The sequence below is a fragment of the Equus przewalskii genome, chromosome 4 (assembly GCF_037783145.1).
Source record: "Equus przewalskii isolate Varuska chromosome 4, EquPr2, whole genome shotgun sequence".
NCBI lineage: Eukaryota > Metazoa > Chordata > Mammalia > Perissodactyla > Equidae > Equus > Equus przewalskii.
Window position 1 is genome coordinate 39,553,812 of NC_091834.1, and position 26,039 is coordinate 39,579,850.

A 26,039-nucleotide genomic window follows, 5' to 3' on the forward strand; every position below is an offset into this window, starting at 1 on the left:
TGTGGTGAACACCCATTCCCCAGTCCTACATCAAAACACAAACCTGTTTGACTTGAATTCTACTTGCCCCATGTACAATTTTTACTAAATGATCAGCCATTCCGAACAGGCAACTTTATAATAAAAGGAAACATTCCGTGCTGCCCAAGAGCCTGCGTCAGCACACAAAAATAATTACCTTGGCTATTAAAAAATTAATAAATTACAAAGTGTGTGCCACCTAAAATAAATCTTTAAATGTTCTTGCCTTATAATAAAATCCCCACATTTTCCTGCTTTGAGTCTTTCTCCCTGGTTCTCTAGGCAGCCCTGCCCTCAGACATTCTCTGGTTGGCCCTGCATTTCCTTTGTACATGCAGTAAAATCACTTTGGGGAAATAAATAAATGCAAAATGCAATCATCTCTTACTATTCATTAAAGCACTCTTTCTCCAAAAAGGGGAAATTATTGTTTCTTTCTCCTTTTTAATAAAAGGCCCACTAATAACAGACAGGAACAATAAAAGGCATCTCAGGGGAGACATATATGTAAATACACTAGAATCAAAACTCAGATCTAGTTTAATTATCGAGTCTGGCTCTGTTCCAATTCTGTATCACTCTAAAGTCTCTCCGTTATCCTTCTATTAAGGTCTAGGAAAGATGCTTTAAGGGTAGGCTTCTCATAACTTCAAGTTAATAGTCCACAATCCACACAGGCCAATTAGACAGGCATAGAGATGCTGGCCACAGGATCGCCATGGCAAAGGAATGATTTATTTTGCTTCTCCTGCTTTTTTTCATGTGGACACTGTGTTGAAAGCCCAAGAAAGCTTTATTCAATTCTTAAGTTGCTGGAATCATCCACTCAAGTTTACTCTGGCAGCTGTGTCTGACATGAAATTGTGAAAAGATCTAACACAACAGGATCTATATCTTACACACACACACACACACACACACTCTCACTCTGCTATCTCCAATGTCTTGTTTCTTCTTTTAAAGTTCTTTGTCTTAGACAGTATTACACCTGCCCAATCAATCTGAGGAAAAAAAATCACTCCTGAAGGACGGTTGCTGATAAAGAAGTCAGGCCCAGGGCAGGTCTTTTCGCATGCTAATTCCTGCTTATTCTAGCTGTACCTGCAAATATTGCTCTAAACAGACTATTTCTAACACAGGGGAAGGTAATTACACTCACAAAGGCACCTCTGTGTCAGGGCTGGGCACCAGGAGCCAGCAGGTCTGGGAGACTCCTGCAGTGAATGCACATTGTCTAGCATGGGGGAAAACGACAGACTGGGGGACCCTACAGCATTCAAGACAACAGTGGTGCACCTTGTCTGAGAAGGTTATTTAATGCTTCTGGCACCTGTAGTCAGAGCCACCCTTCTTTTCCTCCCTTACAGGTTTAGAATTTATTTGGCATGTATAATTGTATATTTTGATCCCGGAGCTACAAACAATGGGCAGCATGTCATGTCTTGATCCCTTAGCATTCCTCTTGGTTCCTCCCAAGCTAGTTAACCCTGTACACACAGCCTGGCAGCTCCTGGCAGTCTGGGGACGGTTAGGCCCACGTGCCTGGGTTTTGAACAGGGTGAGTTTCAGTATCTTGCTGAGAAATATCACTGGTGCCAAGACTAATGTGATTGTGTCACAGGTATTAAAACCAAATAAACCAGCCAACAATAATATCAGTGACATCGAAATTACTTCAATTTGAATATAAAATATCCATGACTATTATTTGATTTCTTTAGTCCAGGGGCTCTTAGGATATTGGTTTCTCCTTAATTTCATTGCGATTCTAACAAAAATATCTTGGAAACTCAAGGCTTATTTGTAGGAAATGTCACTCCTGTGTCAGTTCTAGTTCTTTACGGTTCTTTGATCGTATCTTGCTTTGCCATCAATGATGCTCATCATTTAGATAGGCTGGAAATCCAATAAGTAGCACAGAATTTTATTACATGAAATTTCAGTCTCCAAGCTGCCAAGCAGTACAGAGTTTTACTACACGGAATTTTAGTCTCTAAGCATGTCACCTTCACAAAACTAATCTGTAAAACGTGTCCCTCTTTTCAATTTTTCTTTTTTCTTCTCTTTTCTTGCCTTCTTTCCCCCTGCTTCTTTCCATTACCTATTTGCAAGTTGCATAGTCTATTTCTAGTCTAAGGGTTTACACCCTGGAAATTTTAATATGCACGCTTAACTTACAGTCTTTGTTATCTTTATCTTCCTCATGTACAATTCATGCACTTTAGACTGCTTAAATTAGAAGCAACCTTCCCCCGTCTTATCATTGTTATATAATTTTAGCTTATAAACATTAAGCATTATACTTACTATTATATATATATGTATGTATGCATGTATATACATGTGTGTGCATATATATATCTATCTATGTATAGATAGATATACATTATTTTTAATTCAGGCAATGTTATTTAGACTAAACATTTACCACTTTCTTTGCTCTTCATTCCTTGTTGCATCTCAAAACTACCATCTGGAATCACTTTCCTTCTCCCTGAAATACATTCTAGAATTTCCTTTAGGAAGGGTCTACTGGTGACATAGTTTGAGTTTTGCTAGTCTAAAAAATGTCTTTATTTTACCCTTGTTCCTAGAAGATATTTTTCCAGGATATAGTATTGTATGTTGGCAGGTTTTTCATCCATGCACTGAAGATACCATTCAAATATCTTCCGGCTTCCACTGTTCTAAGTTAGCTGTCAGGTCAACTGTTCCCCCTTGAAGGCAATCTGCTTTTCTCTCTGGCCACCTAAGAGCTGCTCTTCAGCTTCAGTGTTGAGCAGTTTCACTCTGATGTGTCTAGTCTGGATTATTTTTATTTATCTTGCATGGGATTTGTTATACTTCTTGAGGCTATGGATAGCTTTCAATAGCTCTGGAGAATTTTCAGTCATCATCTCTCTTTTCCTTCTGGTTTGCTTTTGTACTTATTAGACCATCTCACACTTTCCTCTGTGTCTCAATCTATCTTTGCCTCTCTATTCTGAGGAATTCTCTTATTTTCCAGTTCACTAATTCTCTCTTCAGCTGTGTTTATTCTGGTGTTAAGGCCAGAATTTTGAAATGTTGAATCTTAAATTTTAATCATTATAAAATTTCACCCATTTAAATTTTTTAAAACAAATAAAAACATTCATTTTATATTTGGTAATTTTGAAATTTTAAATCTTTGTAGGTTTAAAATGCTTCCTGTTCTTTTTGCTATCTCTTTTTAAAGTGTCTTGTTTCCTTATGTGATTGGAGATTTTTTATTGTGAGCTGCTCATTTTCCTTGAAACATTATCTACGAAAATTCTTTGAGGTCTGGGCTGATGGTGGGTTCCCTTTGGGAGGACTTGTGTTTATTTCTGTCAGTAACCTGGGGGCAATACCAATTCAAGATTATCTAAAAGTAAATTCCCAGCTTGAGAGTTTTCTTATCACCCAAGAAATATAAATTCAGCCTGCAAGCCCATGTGAGACATGCTGGGAAATCCTGATTCTTAGGGGAGGATTTTCCCCTCCCCTTTCTCTCTCCCTCCACTCAGTACCAAAGCAATTTTCCTTGTAGTCCAGGATAGTAGAAGGGAGCATTTTCATTTTAACCTTACACTGAGGATGTAACCCTTTGAGGTCCCAGCTTTTTTGGGGAGGAACTTCTTCAGGACCAGGAATTGGATAAGGCAAGAGTGGTACCTAGAGTAGAGATTTGAAGGAGGCACTCACTATCAGGGTCATGCAAGTGCAAGGTTGGCACCTAGAAGTGCCTCCTTAAATTTTGTGACCTAGATGTCTCACCTTAGTCCCAGCCCTTTCCTTTACACTAAGTTGGGCAGTACTTGCTTGTCCTCTGAGACATCAAAAATTAACACTCAAGTTCAAGTGTTTGGCAAATGCTTTCAAGGCCAAAGCTAGCTTTAGGGTTCTACTTACCTCACTAAGTTTTATGCTTGAATATTCCTTAACAAGTCATGAATTTGAAAAGGCTTTTACAAAACATATTAAAATATATTATGTAACATTTTTAGTTGTTTTCAACAGGATGATCAGTTCAAATATCCTACCTGCCAATGGCTAGAAACCGTACAGAGAGAATTTCATGACTTACTGAGGAGATGCTTAAGCTGCTTTGCTTTTGACACATTCTCTTGACAAGTTTCCTTCAAAATGTGCAGTATTATGCTGGCAAAGCCCCTGATAATTCTTTTTTTTCTTTTCCTCCTTGATGTAGAGCTCAAAGCCCAGGGAGAAAGAAAAAAGCTCTTTATTCCAACCCCCTTCAGCACACTCCATGAAGGCCATTTCTCTACAATGTCCACCAATATTACTTATTGGCTAGCTGAGATGGGTGTTCTCTTCGTGTTTCACCTTTCTCTGTGCAAGCCTTCTTGAGGAGGATGACTTCTCAGAGAAGAAGGAGATTGCATTCAAAAAAATAGTCAAAATGCATCATCTAAAATATGAATCTATTTCTGAATTCTGCCACTCTACAACTGCAGCAGGGCACTGCAGCACCAAGAATATAGGCTTTGGAGTCAGAGACCTAGGCTCAGATCATTGCTCTGTCACTTAGCTATCTGATGTTAGATAAAGTTCTTAAAATCTTTGTACCTCAAGTTCCTCATCTATAAAATGTGAATAACATTTGTACCAACAAAAGAATTACATTTAAATCCAACGATTAATATAAAGTACCTAGCACAATACCTATTACAAGGATCTTCAATAAAAGGTGATGATATAAAGGTAATTGCTATTATCAGTGAAAAGCAAACTGCCCTGCTGGGGTGGAAAATGGAAATAGCTAATATATTCTTTAAACAACTGGCAGCTGGGGTATGACTCTTATGTGGTTTCACATCTGAATCCCAGCAGAGTTCTACATTTATCAGGCTAAGCGTCAATCTTTGATTTGGTGGAAGACCTAACCCTATCAAATAAGTTAATACTAGTTTGCTATATTCATTATACCCTACATGGGACTCTGGCTCACAAGACATAGTTCCTTAATTTTATAGTCAATGAACATTTCTTAAACTGGCCATCTTTTAAATGCATACCTTGGTCACAATTAGAACGCAGAGAAATGTAAGGATAGATCAGCAGAAATAGATCACTTCTGTAAAGCATATTCAGAGCACTCTATGAACAGTGGATTAATAGCATCATGTTCAATACTTTTAAACATGAAGGACAACGTATTATATTCCAAAAGCTTAGCTAAAAAAATGTTAAAACGAATCCTGCAGGCACTTAGTAAAAAAAACAAAAACAAAAGAAACAAACAACAACAAAACAAAACACTAACTTGATATAAATGTTTGCCTCTAGAAAGATAGGTTATCTGTGGCATGGGGCTAGGAAACTAATACTTTATTATTACGGACTCTTTTTATATCTGAATTTTCTTCCTTTAAAAACTATACTGCCTATGAAAATTAATTTTTAAAAGAACTTTATGACACTAGAATTATATGGTTATATTCTCTTACCTCCATTAACACTGATCACTTAGAAGGCAATGATACTGTATTCATCTTTGTAACTCCAGCACTTCCTAGAGTGTCTGTCCCCAACAAGTATTTGGTGAATGAATGAAAGAATGATAAAAAATTAATCATTTTCTAATATTTTTAAGAATCTTTTCTAGTATCCTTCAGCACACTCAATTCCTGTGGGTATTGTTTTATAAAAATAAAATTTTTCAAGGCTATTGACTACAGCACTTCAGAAACTACCCAGGACTGGGGCAGAGTGGAAGAAGCTGAGTATTTCTGCAAGAATCCATTAGTAGACACCAAATAACTTAAAATTAATAATAACTGACACATCATGCATACTATGTGGCAAGTTCTATCCTATGTCCTTTACATGCTTCATTTATTTATTTAGTGAGGAAGATTGGCCCTGAGCTTACATCTGTTGCCAATCTTCCTCTTTTTGCTTGAGCAACATTGTCCCTGAGCTAACATCTGTGCCCATCTTCCTCTATTTTGTATGTGGGACGCCACCACAGCACGGCTTGATGAGCGATGTGAAAGTCCACACCCAGCATACGAATCCATGAACCCTGGGCCACCAAAGCAGAGCACACGAACTTAACCACCACACCACTGGGCCAGCCCCTATGTGCCTCATTTTATTAAAGCCCCCACAACAATCCTATGAACATGTAGGTACTATTGCTAGCCTCTTTTTACAGATGATGCATCTGAAACACAGGAAGATAAAAAAACATGGTCTTTTTTGGTTTGTTTTCTTTTAAAGCAAACTCCAAGCAGAACATGGCCACTATCACATGACTTAGAATATTATTCACAAGTTCATACCATATTAGATACAAAACGTGGCCCCTTGAGGTACTTGATACCCTCTTTCTGTAATTTCTAAAATTCTGCCTTTTAGTAAGATAAAATTTCCGAAGTATTCATTTTGTGGCAGATACTGACAAAGCTATCAGGAAGGCACAAACTATTTTTCAATGAACACAAAGACATCATTTGGAATAGGAACATGGCTCCATTGGCAGGTTATGTGGTTCTCTGCATAGCATATGTGGCTTGTACTGGTATTCTAGTTAATATGAGTTAAGAAAATAAGAGGGCCCTCTTGCCTCACAATGGATAAAATAATTTTAATTTCTGTAATTTAAAGAGTTGATATAAGATCTAAGGTAACATGTTCTTATTCGAAAAAACAAAACAAAGCAAAATTGAGTCATTCTCCGGTAACATCTAACATTTTCTAATAGCCTTGGGTACTAAAAGCAATTGGACAATCATATAACCACCCTGGCTATGTTATCACATATTTATGATGCTTAGTGCCATTTCAATTGTCTTCACTTCCATTTCCCTAGCACGCTCACTGACAACAATGACACAAACCTGCCAACTGCTCTCTATCTATGGTTAGCATATAACCTTGTTTTTAAATTTCCTTGAATTATCAGGCATGTGCTTTCTCCTTCTGGCTCAATATATAGATATGTGATAGTTCAGGTTTCAAAGAGAGATTGGATTGAGTTTGAAACCCAGTCTCCCACTTACTTACAAGGTATGTGACCTTGGACAAATTACCTAAACCCATCAAGGCTTCCTTTCTTCAACTGTAACTTTGAGCTAAAAAAAAAAAAAAAAACGTATCTGCCTCCTAGGCTGTAGCGAGGATTAAATGATGTAAAGCACACACAGCTTCAAGCCTGGGGCCTAGCACAGGATAAGCTCTCCATAAACACCGGCTCTCAGGAGCTTACGATCACACGCCACCCCCAAGCCTGGACTCCTCTCTGTGTCCCTTCTGATAGTCCTAGCACCATATCTGATCTTGCCACCTTCAGATGCTTCAAATCCTTCCATCTTCAGTGACCCTTTTTCCTCTCCTCTTCAGACGGGCACGGTTCTCCCAACAAAATTAATACAAACAACAAATCTCTCAACCTCCACTTCCCCCTAACATTGTACCTCGGCTCTACTTTTTCTTCCAATTGCTGTACTCTGTCCCTTTTGTGGTTTCACAGTAAAACCTTTAGATTGAGTGGTTTGTATCTGCTATTATTTTCTCACGTAGGTTTCTACTTTTGCCATTCTACCTAAATTGGGATTTCTTAATGATAATCACCGACCTCCTCCTTTTCTTGGGCTTCATCCCCCTTGGTCTCTGCAGTACTTGATACCACTCAGCTCTTCTTCCTCCTCCTTATATCTCATCCTTCTACGAGCTCCCACAACACTGATCATTCCAGTTCTCCACCTGGCAGCTGCTTCTGCTATTTTCTCCACCCATATTTCTTTCTGCAACCAAAATGTAGGTGGTTTCTGAGTTCCACCCTTGGTGTCCCATCATGTGGAGATCTGACCCACTCTCACAGATTCATGCATGCAGACAAACCTTAAAAGGGCATCTATAGTCCCCATCCCTCTGAGAAAGCTCCAGTCCTACATTCAATACAGTAGAGTAAGAAAAACACTGGATAGGGAGTCAGGAGAAAGTCTCAGTTTTAGCCCTGCCTCTGCCTACCTAAGTCACCTAGCTAGATCTCATAAGATTTCTGGCTTTTATTTCTCAATTATCAAAGTAACACCAGAAGGTCTTTTAAGGTTTCTTGCAGCTTCTCAAATACTGCGAAATTCTAAAATTTACAGAATCATCATCCATCCAGGTGCTCAAGCCAGAAATCTGGGAGTTATCTTTTAATCCTCTTTTACTTTTTACCTTTTATCACTTTCTAAGACTTTCTGAGCCTAACTCTCAGATATCCCCTTCAAATATATGCCCCTCACTATCCCCACCATCATGGCCCTAAGTTTAGGCCAATGTCACCCCTCCTCCCCACTCATCCCCAGCATTCATACTCCCAACTGGCCTCTCAACCTTCAGTCTTGCTCTCCCACATGGCATTCTCCAGACTGAAGCTGAATTATTCTTCCTTAAATACAATCATGCCACTTATATTTGCCTTCTACCTTGTTAACCATGACTCATCTTTTAAGGCCATCTCCCCTTCAGAAAGCCTTCCTTGCTTTCTTGCTATGTGCCACCACTTAGAACCTTGTGCACACCACTCTGACAGCCCTTCTCAACTGCACATATGTTGTATTCCAAGAATCTGTTTACTTGTCTGACTGCCCCTACGAGATAGTACACTCCTTATAAAACCATGTATTTTGACTTATTTTCATATCCCTAGTGCCCAAGGCAGAGCTTGCTGGGTGAATGAATGGATGCCTTTGAAACTGGGAAAGTGACCTCTCATATAATTAGTTGCTTTCTTTACATATGACTTCCCCAATATCACAGTCCTCTTTGGTCATTACTTGACAATTCACTCACTTTCTGTCCTCCAATATCCTTGTTTATAACTTAGAAACACCTGGCTTTTGTTTACCATTCATTTATTCAATAGATATTTACCAAATGTCTATTTATGTGCCAGAAACTGTTGCAAGCAGCAGTGAACAAGATAGGCGTCTGGTATCAAAGTACTCTTGATAAGGGAGACACACACACACTCAGAGAAAATATCAGATGGTGATGGGTGCTCCGTAGAGAACTGGCAGAGGAGGATATGACAGCGAGTGACCTGGTTGTCTTTCTGAGCAGCTATCTGTTGAGCTAAGACGTGAGGAGGAAGAGAGCCTTCAGAAAGACTGGAAGGCAAGAGGGACTGAGCCTGATGAAAGGAAAGGCAGTCAGTGCAGCAGGCAGAGTAGGGGGTGGAACAAAAGGGAGGGTGGAGAAGACAGGCCAGCAGGGAAGGAGTTGGCATTCTCTTCTAAGCACGATAGGAAGCCGCTGGCTGGATTTTCACCAGGGAGACATAGTTTGTTTAGGGCACACTAGCTTCCCATTTCCTCTGGTTTCTGCTCAAATATCATCTCATAGTCAGAGAGGCTTTCCCTGCCCATCCTATTAAAATGCACCCCCCTCGCCGGCTGCCTGCATTCCATCCTGCCGGGGCCCTTTGCCATGCCCTCATTCTGCCTTCTTTTTCTTCAAGGTTCTTAGCACCACCTGATGACACCTGATGTCATCCATTTGTTTTCTTGATGGCTGACTTTTCTACCCACCAACCTATGGGCAGGGACTTGGCTTTTCACAGCCACACCTGCAATGGCTAGAATAGCACACAGTCAGCTCTCAGTGGAAGTGTGCTGAGTGAATGAATTTCTCTGACTGACATTTTAAATAGATCACTCTGGCTGCCGAGAGGACAATGGATTTGGGGAAGTCAAGAGTCAAAATAAAGAACCCCATGAGGAGACTTTCACAGAGGTGCAGATGAAAGTGGAACACAGGAGAAATAGGAGGGTGAGCACTGCTACTATGGTGGTTGTAAAGGCACATACTGTCCCTCAGTGTTAGAAAGCCAGCAGGGTACAACGTCCTCAAAGTAATGACTAAATGATTGTTTTCTTCCTATAGGGCCAAGAGCTCATAAAAACAGATATTTTTAAAAGCTCCTAAATGGAGAACTTATTCTTCTGTACTTATATGTTACCAAGATAACATTGATAAACTGATGCAACTTGACAAAATCTATTAACACTAAAAAATGCACATGCCCCTGGACCTAACAATTTCACTGCTAGGAATTTATCATTTGTGTATCCTCCCAAAAGTATGCCAAAATATACGCAGGGATGTTCACCCTGTCATTGCTTGTAATACCTCCAAACTGGAAACAGCATAAATACCCATCAATAGGAAACTACTTAATAAAAACTTAAAAAAATTTTAGACAGCTATTAAATAAAACGAGGAAAGAGCTTTAAGATATATTGTGTTTAGAAAGATTCTGTTTTTGTTAAAACACACACACAACATTGATATGGGTACTGATGTGGATTAAGGCTGCCCCAGGTAGAGAAGCCCAAGGTGACCTGGCCTATATGCCGAACTATATGACCCGGTGGATTTTTATGGTATGAATTAGGGCTGCCCCAGGGAGAGAAGCTCAGGTCATCCTCACCTACATGCCGATCTATATGACCAGATTCGTATCCAAAGTTATACGACCGCACAATAACCAGACACCATCTGCACTGAAATCATTTAATGACTTTTTACATCATCTTTTCTTTTTCCAGTAAAAATAAGTCACGTACCCATGCCTTATAAATTTAGCCCTAACCCTCAACTCAGGGCAGCAGCAGGAGCTCTGACTGCCCATGGGTCCTGTCCCCATGCAGCAGCTCTTTACTGCCCACGGGTCCTGTCCCCATGCTATTCCGTACTATTCTCTAAATAAAAGAGCACTACTGCCAGATCTTGAGAGTCCAAGAAATCTTTCTTTCGACTCCTCAGCTCACCGACCCCGCATCAGGTACAATTTGTAATATAGAGAGAAAGAAAGAGGGAAGGAGGAGAGATAAATATTGATGTAAGTAGAAAGGTTTTCTTTTCTTAAAGATATATGAAAACCACAAGTAGTGGTTATCCTTTGATGAGAGAATGGAGCAGGCAAGGAATAGAGAGAGAATTTTACTCTTTCAGAAATTTCTGAATTATTTGATTTTTTGAAACATAAACTTGTATTTTACTTAAAAAACAAACATCCCTTTGAGATAACTAGCAGAATAATCAAGAACATACATCATTACTTGCTTTCTGATTTTATGCACAGTAGCACCAATGATGCATTTATACACACACTATGAATGAACACACACACACAACATATACGTATGTGGATGAAAAATGTATCTGAATACTGTCAAATGCAGTGGGACAAAGGCCTTTGATTAGAACGCAGCAGATAGAGCCTATATTTCTAAATGACTTTCCTTGCTAGAGCCGATGTTTAATTTGTGATTACACAATCTGAAAACGACTTTCAACAATGCTTGATGGATCCTAGCTGTCATTGCTTTACTGACCATTTTTTGTTCTCAAAAGGAGACATAAACTGCTCCATTGCTTCTCAAGGAAGCATCTTTTAGCCTGTATTACTGTATGGCCATTAACTGTTAAAGGATAAGTTACATTCCATTCCTATGGTGTAATCCATCCCCTCATTACAGCTCTGTTGGCTCCTATGGAAAAGGTAACACTCAAAAGTAGATGCATACTGCTTTCTTTCCTATGACAGAATTTATTTTACTTATCTTATGCTTTACGGGCTTTTGTAATAAAACAAAAGTTACCTAGGGAAAGGGAACCACATCCTCATGTATTCTTAAGAAAAGTAGTATATGCTGCAGATTTTTAAAAACTGCATTATATTCAAGCTGCTCTTTCAAAGGCAATTCATTAGCCTGCCTTTACTTCAATCATCTACCTCCTCTGCACCATAACTAAATCTCTAAATGTTCCCAAAAGAGTGGGGGGCTTTGTTTATAGAGTTCACTATATCGGCTCTAAACTATTTCTAACCTCAGGAATGTGAAATGTTTACCACATCCACTTTTTTTCAGTTGTAAACGTATTTCTAAAGCAAGTATTCTAATTACCATTTACTGGGAAGTCACAGAATAGTTGGGTATTTTGCAAGTCAATTCAGGAGAAAAATAGAAAGCCCAGTTAAGTCCAATTTAGGTGAGGTTAAGCACTGCAGGCCTAAACACACAGACAGAGGCAACCACTCACCCCTTGCGGGTCCCACATTGTCATGTTAACAGCAGCAAACAAAAGGACCCAGGGAAGGAGAATGAAGATTACCTGTCCCAACTAGGACAGTAGTTCTCTTTTTAAAGATCCACCTGGAGGGACATATCTCAGGTTTAAAAGTTTTAGGTCACTCCAGCTCATTTGTATTTCTTTACCCAACCAAAACTAGAAACAGAGAAAAGCTTTATTACTAAAAAGTGCTATCCTGAAACCAAAACACATTAAACTACACAGCAACGCTAAAGCTTTGATGCCTCTAAAAGAATGGATCCTGAATTGCTAAAGTGATTTCTCACCATAGAGGGATGGGGTAAGGTGGGTGAGCCTGGAGAAGAGAGATTCACAAGAAACAAAACCCAAGGCTGGAAGTTGGGATAATATAAATGAGGATGCCCTTAGGGTGGTAATACAAGACCCATCAGACTGAACGGAGAGGTGAACTCTGTTGAGGCCAGTCCAGGCTCACAGGTGTCCCGGAATTTAGCTGATGATACCAGTGACCAGCAGAAAGGAGGAGACTGCCAGGTCACTCAATGAAATCACATTTCCAGAAGCTCAAAGTGTTAATGACTTCACTTAGTAATTACCCATACACCAAAAGCAGCGTTTTGTCGGCAGCACCAAGCCCTGTGGAATGCCTCTGAACTAGATGAAACCACCAGGCTAGTAATTAAACCAACTTTATATGGGAGAGGTCTCTTGCTCAAACTTGAGCAATCCTGCTCACTTCAGGAAAGCAATTTTAGCACAAAAGTGGAAACAAGAAACTTCTGAGCCTCAATTTCAGCTCAGATATCATCACTGGCAGTCTCTATTCTCCTAACTACAAAATCAGGAGACCAATTACTTCCAAGGGGTGTTAAAAGGGATTAAGATTATGAAATGTGAAGATGAAAAGGACTAAGTCTCTGACTTGTATCACTTGCAGGTATGCAGTTTAACAGTCTCCGTTTCTGTGTCAGCAAACAAGTTTTTACCATTTTATCCATCTAGACATTGCGATAGCAGTCACTGCCATTGCATCTAAGTGCTTTGTGCCAGACAACCCGTTGAAAGATGGCTTGGCATCTTGTCAAAGTGACACGCTGCTATATCATGTTATAGTCCGCAAGAGCCTAAAAATTTAGAAAGGAAGATCATTTTTCTTCAAATTGATCAATGCTATGCCTCCTGACAATACTGATTACTTCTTACAGCTGGATAATAATTTGGTAAGTGAAATAGCTATAACACTGTGTTCCATTGCACAGATTGAGCATTTTAAGTGCTACTTTAAAAAATCAGCATGTTCATTCCTAAATACCAGAGATGCCTAAATATAAGGCAAGCTTTCTCCCCTAAAACTAACCCCAGAAAAGAGAGTGTCACATTATATTTGATCTTTACAAAGTCTCAGATCATGGGGTACTCTTCTAATCACTTGACCTTGGGAAGTACAGAGTACCACGCGAGGAAGGGAGGTTTGCCTGAAACCACTTCAATTATTACTAACGCTGGATGTTTACTACGGTTATCTGCAAAAGTTGAGTTAAAAAGAAAAGCATAAAAAAGTGTTCCTGGGGTGGGAGCTCATAAATGCTGTGTTGAATGTCAAAACAAGGCATTTAAAGTTCACTCTAAAAAGCAATATGATAACTTGTTACATTATGGGACCGGTTGTATCCATTCAGGATGATCTGGGAATAGGAAAAAAGAAAACAATTGTCCTAATGCTGCGTGTCTGTGGGATGAAATTTCCAAGGATAACATTGCACACGTGGTCCAAGAGTCCTTCATCTTGCCAGCTTGAGATAAAAATGAAGATGATGTACTCTGCAAAATCACGTGAATGGCTGATTCAAAAAGTGGTGATCAAGATACTAATTCAAAATTCTTATGAAGAATTCAAACAAAATATTTCTTGATATATGTGTAACAGAAAAAAGCAATATTAATTTTCTACAATGCGATTTTATATATTTATAGGTAAATAAATGAAAACTATTTTAAGTAGACATTTGGCTTCTCCTCCTATATCCCTAAAGGTTTACTTATTCAAGTTGGCCATGAAATACTTTTTTTGATTCTTCTCATTTTGAAAAATGATGAACCCCATATGTTTGAGAAAACCTTATTACATATATATGACAATTCTAGTATATTCCAATACAATTTCTTTGGTAAAGGAACGTGAATAACAAATTTCAAGAATTTTCTAAAAGTTTGGCTTTGCAATCATTCTGAAAAACTATTTTCTAAATGAGAAATTCGAATTGAAAATAATTATGACAAAGCATATATGGATAGGTCTGGAATGTATAGGATCAGAAAATAAATTTCTGATCTGGTGTGGGCTTCTCCTTAAACTGAGCTCAGCCTATCTCCAGAAAGATGCTGCCCTGTGATCTTTGCATCTATCCTCCATGGAGGACAGCACTGAGAATTATGTTTTTGTATCAGTAACAAATCCAAATAAAGCTCTAGTCAGTGTTGCTGCAAAGAGCTGTGCACTGAACAACACTAGTGGGCGTCACTCACATCCTAGTCACCCTTGATTTGTGTATGTCTAAGGACAGTTTGTGGCACAGGGTAGCAAGGGGCACCTCCTTGTAATTGGCATGAATGTACCCTATGGGCTCCAGCAGAACGTCTTCACCAGGTATAGAAATGTGACAAATCGATTTCACGTTGATGAGCAGTTACTAGTTTAGGAGATGAGCAGATACTCAAATGAATGACTAAAAGGAAAGTTACCTTGTAGATCCCAAAAAACCCCAGGTCCCTTACGACAGACAGGGCACTGACTCGGGGACCAGTGGTGATCTCTCCAGCCACTTGCAAACGGATCTTGACGATTTCCAAAGGATTTGTGAAAATTACCTGTGAGCCTCCTGCCTAAAAAGGAGAAAAAGAAAAGATTCAGGATCAAAGCAGGGCAATGGTAAGGTGGTTCAGGAAGAGATGAGTGATTATCCTCAACGGAGCTTAGAATCTTCTATCCTCAAGAGACTGTGGGTTCAATCCTTGTCCCATCAATTGAAACAGTTAGTGACTACGACTTTGAATCAAAATACAGTTACTGCCTAGGAGGCCTCAGGTAAAGAGCCCCACCTCCTTCATGCAGAGGTTCAAAGAGGCAAAGGCCAGAAAGAGACTTTGGTTGCCTCACCAAAGTCTTCGCACTAAAATGACAAAGATTCCTTGAAGCACAACCGACTGCCACAACAAGGCTCAAAGCCAAGGGCATAAAGGCAGCAATAAAATGGAAAACAAATAGTGTCCAAATAAAGAGACATCTGCCTGTCAGAATAGGAGCGGACAGGGAGGACACAGCCTCTCCCATGAAGGACTTCACCATTCTGGCACTGACTCAAAAATTGCCAGAGGACACAGAAGCTTAGATGAAAGCTACTTTTTCTTCTCTTAAAAATCAGGTCAATCATCAAACACCATTTTATGGAGTTACATATTCTTATAATTTCACTTATGTATTACCTGTGTATAGAATTTCTCTTTTCATATAAGATAAATGTCAAAGCAGTAAAAATATGCATTACATCAATTATGGCCCAAACTCTGAACAATGCATGTTATTTCATTCCAGCAGTGGCTGGGCGCCACACCTCCAAGATCATCAGTGGAAATATTTAAAATGCACTATAAGGGAAATTTTAAGCTAGCTATTTTGAAACTAAGCCTATATTTATTTTAAGTCATTACATTCTTTCTTACTGTACTTCAACTTGTTACTCCTTGTCACAAATACACTAAATTTTTATATCATCCAAACTAAAGTTGACATGCAGTGTAGTTCAGAATCTTTATTATGTAGCGATGTCACCAAACCAGATCACAGACATGGTGCTGTCATTTTACAGCTTAGTAGATGCCATCATGGCAACAGGCACAGTTCGGGTCAATATCATACAAAACTACTTCTTGTAACATTCTCTGATCCTATTACCCAGTGTATGAGCCCTCACAAAACGGCCTGTGCTGATCAAAACTGGTCAAGAGAATGGACTTCGAAGAATTGTTTAAAATACCTGGAAATAAAAATTAGAAACATAACTATCCAGTGGTAAAGAATGGATTTGAGGTTTGAGTATGTTCATGCAATGTGATACTATGCAGCCAATAAAAAATATTGTGGAAAATGTTCAATATATACTGTTAAGTAAAAACTCTCCTATGTTCAAGTGCATATACACCTTTCCCTCTGCTATCCCTTACCATCATGTAGAAAACAGATACCACTGTTGTGCTTTTGAGGTGGTAAGACTACAAATGGTTTATTTTCTTTTCTGCTGTCTTTTAAAATTTCTTCTACATAGATCATTTGTTACTTCTATAAAGAAAAACAAATACTTCTGCATAATCTAATATACATAGTAATGTTAACCAAAAGAAAAAAAAAGGAAAATGTTCATCCATTAATTCTCTAAATCAAATTGTTTTTCCGTTTTTACCAACTTGATACCTTAGTCAAGACGCATTTGTTCTTAAAAACAGACCAAGACGTTCCCTCCCAACACATTAAAACTGTTTAGAAGGCACTGGTATTCTCCTGAGTCTAGACTACCACACAGAGCACCTCTCCTTACTTGCCTCTACCATGTTTTGCCCATCACCTTCATCCCTCCTTGGTGACTCTAAGGAGGTGGGCCAAACAATCTTGGTAGAAAAAACCTGGGTTGGATTCATCAAAAGGCCCTTCTAAAGTGGGAAGGAAAGCATGAGATGACACACCCAGAGGCTGGTGTGTTCTTCTAGTCCACACAAAGACTTCCTCTTCCCTCTGCTCCAGGGCTCAGAAAGCCACGCTTTGCTCCTGTGATGCTGCAACCTGCACGTAGACAGGAAGACCAACCCCTTGCCTATCTAGAGTCCTTGAGCATTTTGTGGGTTTGCACCTGCATCTTTCCACATGACACGGAGGGAGCTGTTTAAGGGTGGCAGGATGAGGAAATGAAATGGACCTGGCCTAGTAATAGTGCTAAGGGCACAGTAAGGACTACGTTTGGCCTTCTGGACCTGAGCTCCTGAGTTGCAAAAAATCAACAAAAATGAAAAATTTTAAAATCATTTTATGGGGGCAGAATTGCTGAGAAAGATTTGCTGATGAGCTGGAATTGCCTGCAGCTCATTTTTAGAAGCTCAAAAGTGGGTAAGGACCTTGTCTACCAAGGGTAAAATGGAAAGCAGTCAGCATACATCCAACTTCCTGAAGAATAGAGCAGGAACACAACGCAAATTCACCAAGCACCACCAACAGCGGGTAAGGAGGCTGTTGAGTATCACAGCAAAGACTGAGCCTCAGCCTCTATTTGTCAAACCGTCTCACTTACTGTGAGGACCAAAGAGATGGCAAGTGTACTGTGGCCGGCACAGTGCTCAAGACAGAGCAGTGACTCCAAACAAGCTGCTTTGTTTTCATCTAAAGCTCCTAAATTGATGGTTCTCCTGCCTGCCTGCATGTTACAACTGCTTGCAGAGCTCTTAAAAAGAAGTGATGTCTAGACCCTACTCCACACAAACTAAACCAGAATTTCTGCATCTGCCTTTTTAAAAAATTTTCCTATATATTTAAACTGTGCCGTGAGAGTTGAGAATCACTTTACTACGTCATCTCTAGGTTCCCTTTCAACAGAGAGGCTGCTTAACAGGCTTACTTAAAGCTATGATTTCCAATCTGTTTTCCACATTCTTTCAGAGAGTAACTTCTGTTTTACATTTGATCTCATAACAAACTTTTAATATATATCCAGTGTTACCATTATTAAACAGTACAGTTCTTAGGTAGTATAGAATTGCTGTCTTATTCATTATCTTAGATCCTTACTAATACTCATAAAAGTTAACATTATATACAATAAAAAAAGAACTTATATTCAACTCCCTGACTCCAAGCCAATGGATAGATACCAATTCTTTTAGCACAGCAAAATGAATTCTAGTCACTAAGGAGGGTGCAAAAGTCAAATCCACTTGAGAGCGGTAGGGAACAGCAGTAGTGGGAAGAAAGAGTATAGCGATACTAGAAAAAATAATGACACACTTGTGACCTCTGGTGGGTTCGGAAAGAAAGAACCTACAGTCTCCAAGTGGCACATTGTAGAGGTGACGAAGATGAATCAGTCCTTTGGAGTCAAGCTGCAAGGAAATGAGACTCCAAGGCACCAAGAGAAGATGCTTATCATCAGATGCACAGTGTCTGGGCATCACCACGACTTGATCACTGAGCAGCACACTGCCTGCTGCTCTTCTGGCTCATTCTGGTCTATTATTCATTCACAGTACCTCACCCAAGGCCTTCCTTTGCAGAGATCAAAGAGAGCCAAATCTGCAGACAGCAGACAGGAACACCTATTGTGCACAATGTCTTTGTGTCCCTCATGGCTTGAGAGCTCTGGCTGTGTGAAGATACTGTTTTTTGTGTGTGTGCAATTTTGTCACAAATCGTTTCCCTATGACTTTCTGGCATCTGTGGCAAGTAGGACAGGGGAAGATTTTCCATACTAGAACTGGCTCCATGTGGCCTAATATATTTACAGTGGAGACACCTGACTTCTCTACAGGTTTCTTGGTATATTCTTTCTTATTGAAATCTTCCTTACTATGCAGTATCTGAATCCATCTAAAGAGAATCACATACACTTATTGCTACTTGATCATTAAATCATATTTTTATTCGCCAAATATTTATAAGCAATCTTGTTCAAAGTTTGTCCTGGGAACTGCAAGGACACAAGATGAGTGAGAAAGTATTCCTGTTCTCAGGAGCTTGAAGTAGGGGTAGAGGTAATAAATATTCATCAAGTATACATACATTATGAGGTATTGCTTTGCATATATTACATATCTTCAGTCCATCCAAGAGGTATTTTTTCCAGATTTTACAAAGAAGAAATTGAGCCACAGAAAGATTAAAGCAAACGTTATGGGTGAATTGTGTTCCACCAAAATTCATACACTGAAGTCCTAAGCCCTAGTACCTTGTATTTGCAAATAGGTCCTTAAGTGAGGTAATTAAGGTAGAATGATGTCATGTGGGTGGACCCTAATCCAATGTGATGGAGTCCTTCTAGGAAGAGGGACCTGGGATACAGACACTTGTGAATATAAAGAAAAGGCTGTGTGAGGACACAGGGAGGTGGTGGCCATTTTCAAGCCAAGGAGAAAGGCCTTAGAAGAAACCAATCCTGGTGACACCTTGATCCTGGACTTCTAGCCTCCAGAAATGTGAGAAAATAAATTTCTGTTTAAGTCATACAGTCTGCAGCATTTTGTTATGGCAACTCTAGCAAACCAATGTAGCAATTTACCCACGGCTACACAGCCAGCATGCAAAGAAAGGGTGCTCTCCTGAGTTCAATAAATGTATGCCTTATGAATAGAGAAAATGGCACATGAGGAAACATAATTATAATATATGCTAAGAGCTAAGGTCCAGATAAATTGCCATGGCAATTCAAAGGAGGGCAAGATTTCTGCTAGCTGGGCTAATCTGGGGAGGTGGGAAGGCATATAAGAAGATAACACATCAGCTGGTGACTGAAGTGTAATTAGGATTTAGGTAATTCAGGTGGAGAATGGCACAAAGGCACAGTGACATGGACTGGCCACACTTACAGAGTAACAGACCAGCACCACATCTGTCCAGTGAAATTTTAATAAGGACGATAATTATGAGGTCAACGCTATCGTCCTCGAGCATTTACTGAGTGCTTACTATGGACCAGGCATTGTGCTGAGAGCTTTGTAAGAATTTTCTCTTTCAGTCTTAGCTAATCATAAGGTAGGTAATGGTATTATTCCAGTGTTATAAGTAAGCAAACAGAGGCTGCAAGGGGTGAAGGAGGTTATGTAACTAGCCTGCGGTCACACAGCCAGGAAGGCAGAGCCTGGATACAAAGCTAGACCACCTGGGGGACACTAGAGCCTGAGCACTTACACTGTTTAATGTGGCAGCAGAGAAGAATCGACTGGGCTGTTAGCTTCAGATGGCATGGAAGGGGTATGAAAGAGAATGGCTGAAAATAAGACTGCTGGGACCAAATCATGGAAGGTCTAGAATGCTACCCTGCAGAATGGGGTTGTATTCTGGAGATGGTGCCTCCACATGTGTGTCTGTGTGTGTGTGTGCGGGAAGGAGAGCTGGCAAATGAAGCTTAGGAGCTGGAGAGTGTCCTGACTAGTATCTATGTCTCTGAAAGATGACTGGGCAGCAGAGGGGAGGGACAGCCTTGTGAGGCAGGGATTACAATTAGGTTTTTAGCAGACTAGGTGAGAGAGGAAAAAAAAAGACCAGAATTAGAACAATGACATTGGTAATAAGGTAGGGGTGGGATGGGTGACTAATGGATGCAATAGAGATCAACAGGGCTTGACTGCTGGACGGGGCAAAAGGAGTGGGTAGGGTCAAAGACAGGATCCAATTTTTTGCATCTGTGTAACAGGAACAAAGGGACTTAAAGAGATACATGACACATCCAGAAGGCAATGCACAGGTGAGCTGGGAGTTAAGGACTGAGACAGAGATGAGGGCATCATCCTACATACGTGCTAACTGAAGGCAGGAGATTATACGGGCTGGAGTGAGACCTAAGAAGTGATGAGAAACCTCTGCTATATACCATAGTGTACAGTAATCCAGGTACAGATGTCAAGAAAGGGGCTTCTAGAAGGAGGCCAACAACAAAAAGGCCAACAACATCTGCTGACACAGGGAGGCGAAGTCTAGCATATGGGGTGATCCATGATTAGCAAGGTGGGAAATGGATGCAGGAGCCTTAGAGAGAGCTGGTGTAATCAACATTTTCAAAGGAAGGGAAAGAGAAAGAATGATAGTCATTTATGAAAGACAGTGAGGTAGAATGAAAATTTATTTGGGGTATTAAGGAGAGAAGTTCTAGGGGAGGCTGAAAAGATACAACAGAGCTGGGGATAGTTATACTATGCTTAAGCAAAACTGCACAAGTTCTGAGTAAAGTAGGGGTGGGGGGAGGGGGAGTAGGAGGAGGAGGAGGAAGGGGGGAGGGAAGGGGAGGAGGAGGAAGGGGGGAGGGAAGCGGGAGCAGGAGGGGGAGGGGAGGTAGACTTTTCATGAGGCCTGTAGATTTGCTTTGATGACACACAGGTTGCAGGATAATTTTGTTTCAGAGCAGAAACTGACAATTGGTAGTTGTCCTTACTATTTATGCTTCAAAGATAAAGAAAAATAGAATCAAATGGATCAGGATTTGACACAAGGAGATAGGACTGAAGTTCGGAAGCATAAACCAAAACAACATCAAAAGACCCCTCGGAATCAATAGTAAAATAATATTCCGGCTCTCCAGAAGAACTTACAGTGAAGTTAGTCTGATCTGCAACACAGACAAGAAGATGAAGTAGCAGATGACATGGAAAGATGAGCCCAATGCAATTGCTCACGCATTCTATCCCTCAGCTCAAAACAAACAGATTGGAAGACACATCAGATGGGGATGTTTTTAAATACTGCTTAGGGCTGCTTATCTGCACCTGCCCCAGGGGACCCAGAGCCCCAGAGAGCACCACAGCAGGTTCTCTACTAAGAGTCCACTGTGCTCACAGGACTGTAGACGAGGAATGATTCAGTTCAGTCCTATGTGGATTCTTACCCAGGTATTACTAGGTATTGAACGAGAACATTTTATTGCCCACAGTGCTAGTAAGGAATACCAGCCACAGTACTAGTATTGAATACCAGCATTGTTGTGACAAAAAATTTTTAAAAAGCATTTTTTTAAAAAAGGAATCTCCTATTCAAATGCATATATCTTTAGAGGAAAAACATGGAACTGCTACACCAAAAAATACACACTAACTTTTTTTCCCCCACAAGTGGTAGTAACGAGGAATAACCTAACATGAAATGTATAGAACTAAAATAAAGAAAAATAAAGATTTTTTTTTAAGATTGGCACCTGAGCTAACAACTGTTGCCAATCTTTTTTTCTCCCCAAATCCCCCCAGTACACAGTTGTTGTATATTTTTATTTTTTATTTATTTATTTTTTTTGAGGAAGATTAACCCTGAGCTAACATCTGCTGCTAATCCTCCTCTTTTTTTGCTGAGGAAGACTGGCCCTGAGCTAACATCTGTGCCCATCTTCCTCTACTTTATACGTGGGACGCCTACCACAGCATGGCTTTTGCCAAGCGGTCTGCACCCGGGATCCAAACCAGTGAACCCCGGGCCGCCAAGAAGCAGAACGTGCGCACTTAACCACTGAGCCACCAGGCTGGCCCCCACAGTTGTATATTTTTAGTTGTGGGTCCTTCTTGTTGTGGCACGTGGGATGCCGCCTCATCATGGCCTGACGGGTGGTGCCATGTCCGCACCAAGGATCCAAACCTGCAAAACCCTGGGCCGCCAAAGTGGAACGAGTGAACTTAACCACTTGGTCATGGGGCCGTCCCCCACATTTTTTTTCAAAGGGACATACAGGATTTGAATGTTAAAAAAAGAAGTTATTGTTCTTAGACTGGGAGGTTCAATGTTGTAAAGATGTCAATTTACCTGCAAATTAATTTAAAATGCAAATATAAAAAATGACAAGGTTCCTATAAATGAATTTAACAGTCAAATACAAAGGTGTTAATTTTTCCATAAGTTAAAATTCAAAACAATCCACCTAAATAAAACCTCAATAAGGTTTCCTGAATATATTTGGAGACAGGAATATTCTGAACAAAAAGTCAGGTGGAGAATTTTGTTCCTGTACACAGTAACAAACACTTACAGTATCAGTAATTTTTAAAATTTAGCCCAAGACCAGACAAATGAAAAGATGCAGATATGTAGGGTCACTGGGTCCCTTGAAAAGGTATATAAGAAGAGCTATTCAGTGGCACAGTCAATGGCAGAGCAGATCTCCTTCTACCTATAGCTAGGAGTTCCTCTCTGCCCAACTCACTTTTCTGGGAGCATGCTAATGAGTCACCATGGTTTCCTAATCTTTTTTCTTTAAAAGGAGAAGACTAGGAGGCTCGTTTTCATCCATCTCTGCATCAATCTCATGGACTATGAAGAGGAAGACAGTACACAATCTTTCTGGGGGAGTCTCCAGCTTCTATGTACACTTCCCAGAATTATCTTTTTACTCTTTATTTATAGTGTACATAGTTAACCAAGAGCTGATACAGGTTAGAAGAATTCAAGAGTCTGAAACTACATTCGTATGGGGAAGCCAAGATTTTGTTGCATAAAATTCAACGGCTGGTAAGGGAATTCTCTATCAGTTTTTTTTTTTTTTTTTGAGGAAGATTAGCCCGGAGCTAACTGCTGCCAATCCTCCTCTTTCGCTGAGGAAGAGTGGCCCTGAGTTAACATCCATGCCGATCTTCCTCTACTTTCTATGTGGGACGCCTACCACAGCACGGTGTGCCAAGCGGTGCCATGTCCGCACGCGGGATCTGAACCGGCAAACCCCAGGCTGCCAAGAAGTGGAATGTGCGAACTTAACCACTGTGCCATGGGGTCGGCCCTCTCTTATCAGTTTTGCAAGGGCTTTTAGCACCGTCTATATTTTTCAAACTGTGGTTCTCAATCTATGAGGTCTCTCCTGGCAGAAGGGACGATAATCCTGGTAGTGGACTCCACTGGATGCTTTCCTCCTCCCCCCTTCCTTTTGTTTTCACCTGCATTACCCACTCGTATCCTTCTGACCTTTATGGGATCCAGACACTGCAGCCTTTCCTCTAGAATGTGGCTCTCCTCATGTGATCTCTGCACTGATGACTGCCAGCCAGCCCTCCAATAATGGATGCTACAAATACGTCTGTCCTCCAGGTCCCTTTCTGGAAGGATGTGGTTTCCCTACTACCAGGTGGGGGTATTTGTCTTGAGACTCGCTTCTCAAGAATAAACTGCCCAAGAGAGTGACCAGAAAGAAGACAGAGTTCTCCGAACGACTATAGCCCTGCAAACCCTTTCTCCGCTTCTCCCAGAGAAGGCAGAGACAGACATTTGTCGGGCACTTCTGATATAGCAGGCACTGTGCCATGCTCTTCAGAGACATTATCTCCTGCATTCCTCCACTCATGCTGACACAGGCTATATTTCTGCTGTTCTAGAGATGAGGAAACAAAAGCACAGAATTCTGTCCAAAGCAGAGAGAAAATCTGAACTCAGGCTGGCCTGATTCCTCACCCATGCTCAGAATCACTAGGCTGATTTGCTGAGTGTTAAAAAGCCTGTGCTTTAAAATAGGTTCATTCTCAGTTTTCTCCTTCCTGTTTAAAGAGAGTATCTTCCTGAATCTTTGGTTAATCTGATCACATGAATTAGAATTCCCATGACTTGGAGAGCCTCTGTCTAGAAGAGATAAATAAATGATTCAGAGACATTAAAAGTGCACCAAGAAATATAGAAGAGTTTTTTTTCCCAGGTATAATATAATTTATTTTCATCAGATGCATTAAATTTTTCTTTGTAGATTAGACAACAAATCATGAAGAAGCCAGGCCAGCAGGTGATAAAATCCCCAAATCATGCCAAATCCAAACCTTTGAGGAATATTTAAGATTCAGAAATGTATAACTAATGACATGTTTTCAATTTTATTCAAATGGGCTTACAAAATAACCATACTAGTGAGGGTTTTACCTAAATATAGCACAGTGGCTCAGGATAGGAGCAACTGAGTTAGACAGACCTGGATTTTAATTCAGGCTTCATCATCTCCTTGTATGTGACCTCAGACAAGTTCCTCCAACTTACTAAGACTTAGATTTCTTATTTATACCACAGAGATGACACCATTTCACAGACTCACTGTGAGGACTAAAGACAGTAATATGGACCAGCTGTCTAGCATGGTGCTTGACACAGAACAATCAGGCAAGAAATGGGGGACACTGCTGGGAGTCAGTACGGCACCATGGTTGACAGCCTACGCTTTGGCAGACTTCCTATCCCACCCACTCCAAATTTACTTCATCTGTAAAATGGGCACATTGACATTAACGTTCTTCACGCTTTCAACAAATACCAACTGTAGGCCAACTCTACAGCAGGCGTATAGGAGAGAACAAACCTGACAAAGATCCCCACCCTCGTGGGGCACATATTGTAAATGTTATTTATAGGATTAAGTGAGGATTAAATGAAAACATGTACATAAAGCATTCAGCCCAGTGCCTAGCATATCACAGTGCTCAATTAATGGTATTGATTACCATAAATATATGACGGAACTCTGTTCAGGCGAATTTAGCTCACCAAACTCCTTCAGAGCCAGTACACATGCGTTCTCAAATTTTCTTTCCCTAGAAATCTGTAAACTAAACTTCCTTTTTGAGGAAAGTGCAGTAAGTATTGAGGACTGGTAGGAAGTAGCTATATCAAGTAAAAAAGGAAAAAAATCAAAGAACTCACGTAAGTAGGTGATGGGTGACACAGCAGAGCTTAACAGAACCAGATGGTTTTTATTTAAATTCATTTAATTTTTATTTAATTAAATTCAAGCCTACATTCAATAAATTGTGGGTATTTTTAATTTTGAAATACTTTTGTTATTGAGAAATGGCTAATCACGTCCTGCTACAGGAGCTGGCAAAATGACAATGGCTACAAGGATAACTAGTGGATTACCACACTGTTTGTGGGGCTGGTTCTGCTGTTCCATTCAGGTGTGGACTGCCCCCAGAGCTGGCCAATCACTTTGGAAATGTGCACCAGTGGTCGTGAAAGGGACCAAGAGAGAGACTAGACTGGGTGTGGCACAAAAGGTTCCCCACTGCTGAACACGATGCACAGTGCACATTCTTCTGACCAAGTAATATGGCTGCTAGAAGAAAGGCAACACAATGATCCTTAAGGGTCAAGATCAACTTCTAAGTTTTTGGACTTTTAAAGTGGATGCTGGATGCCTCATCGCTCCCAATACAAATGCAAGTTCACGTCTCCATATGACAGTTTCAGC

The 26,039-nt window shown here is 40.3% G+C and overlaps 1 protein-coding gene across 2 annotated transcripts in view; it reads right to left on the minus strand.

Annotated features, from left to right (window-relative positions):
- SLC25A13 (solute carrier family 25 member 13) overlaps nt 1-26,039 on the minus strand; it is a 195,349-nt gene that overhangs the window by 16,391 nt on the left and 152,919 nt on the right. For both annotated transcript variants that reach the window (XM_070615671.1, XM_070615672.1), the window contains exon 14: nt 14,842-14,982. In XM_070615671.1, coding sequence (XP_070471772.1) covers nt 14,842-14,982 — 141 coding nt within the window. The remainder of the gene's footprint in view (nt 1-14,841; nt 14,983-26,039) is intronic.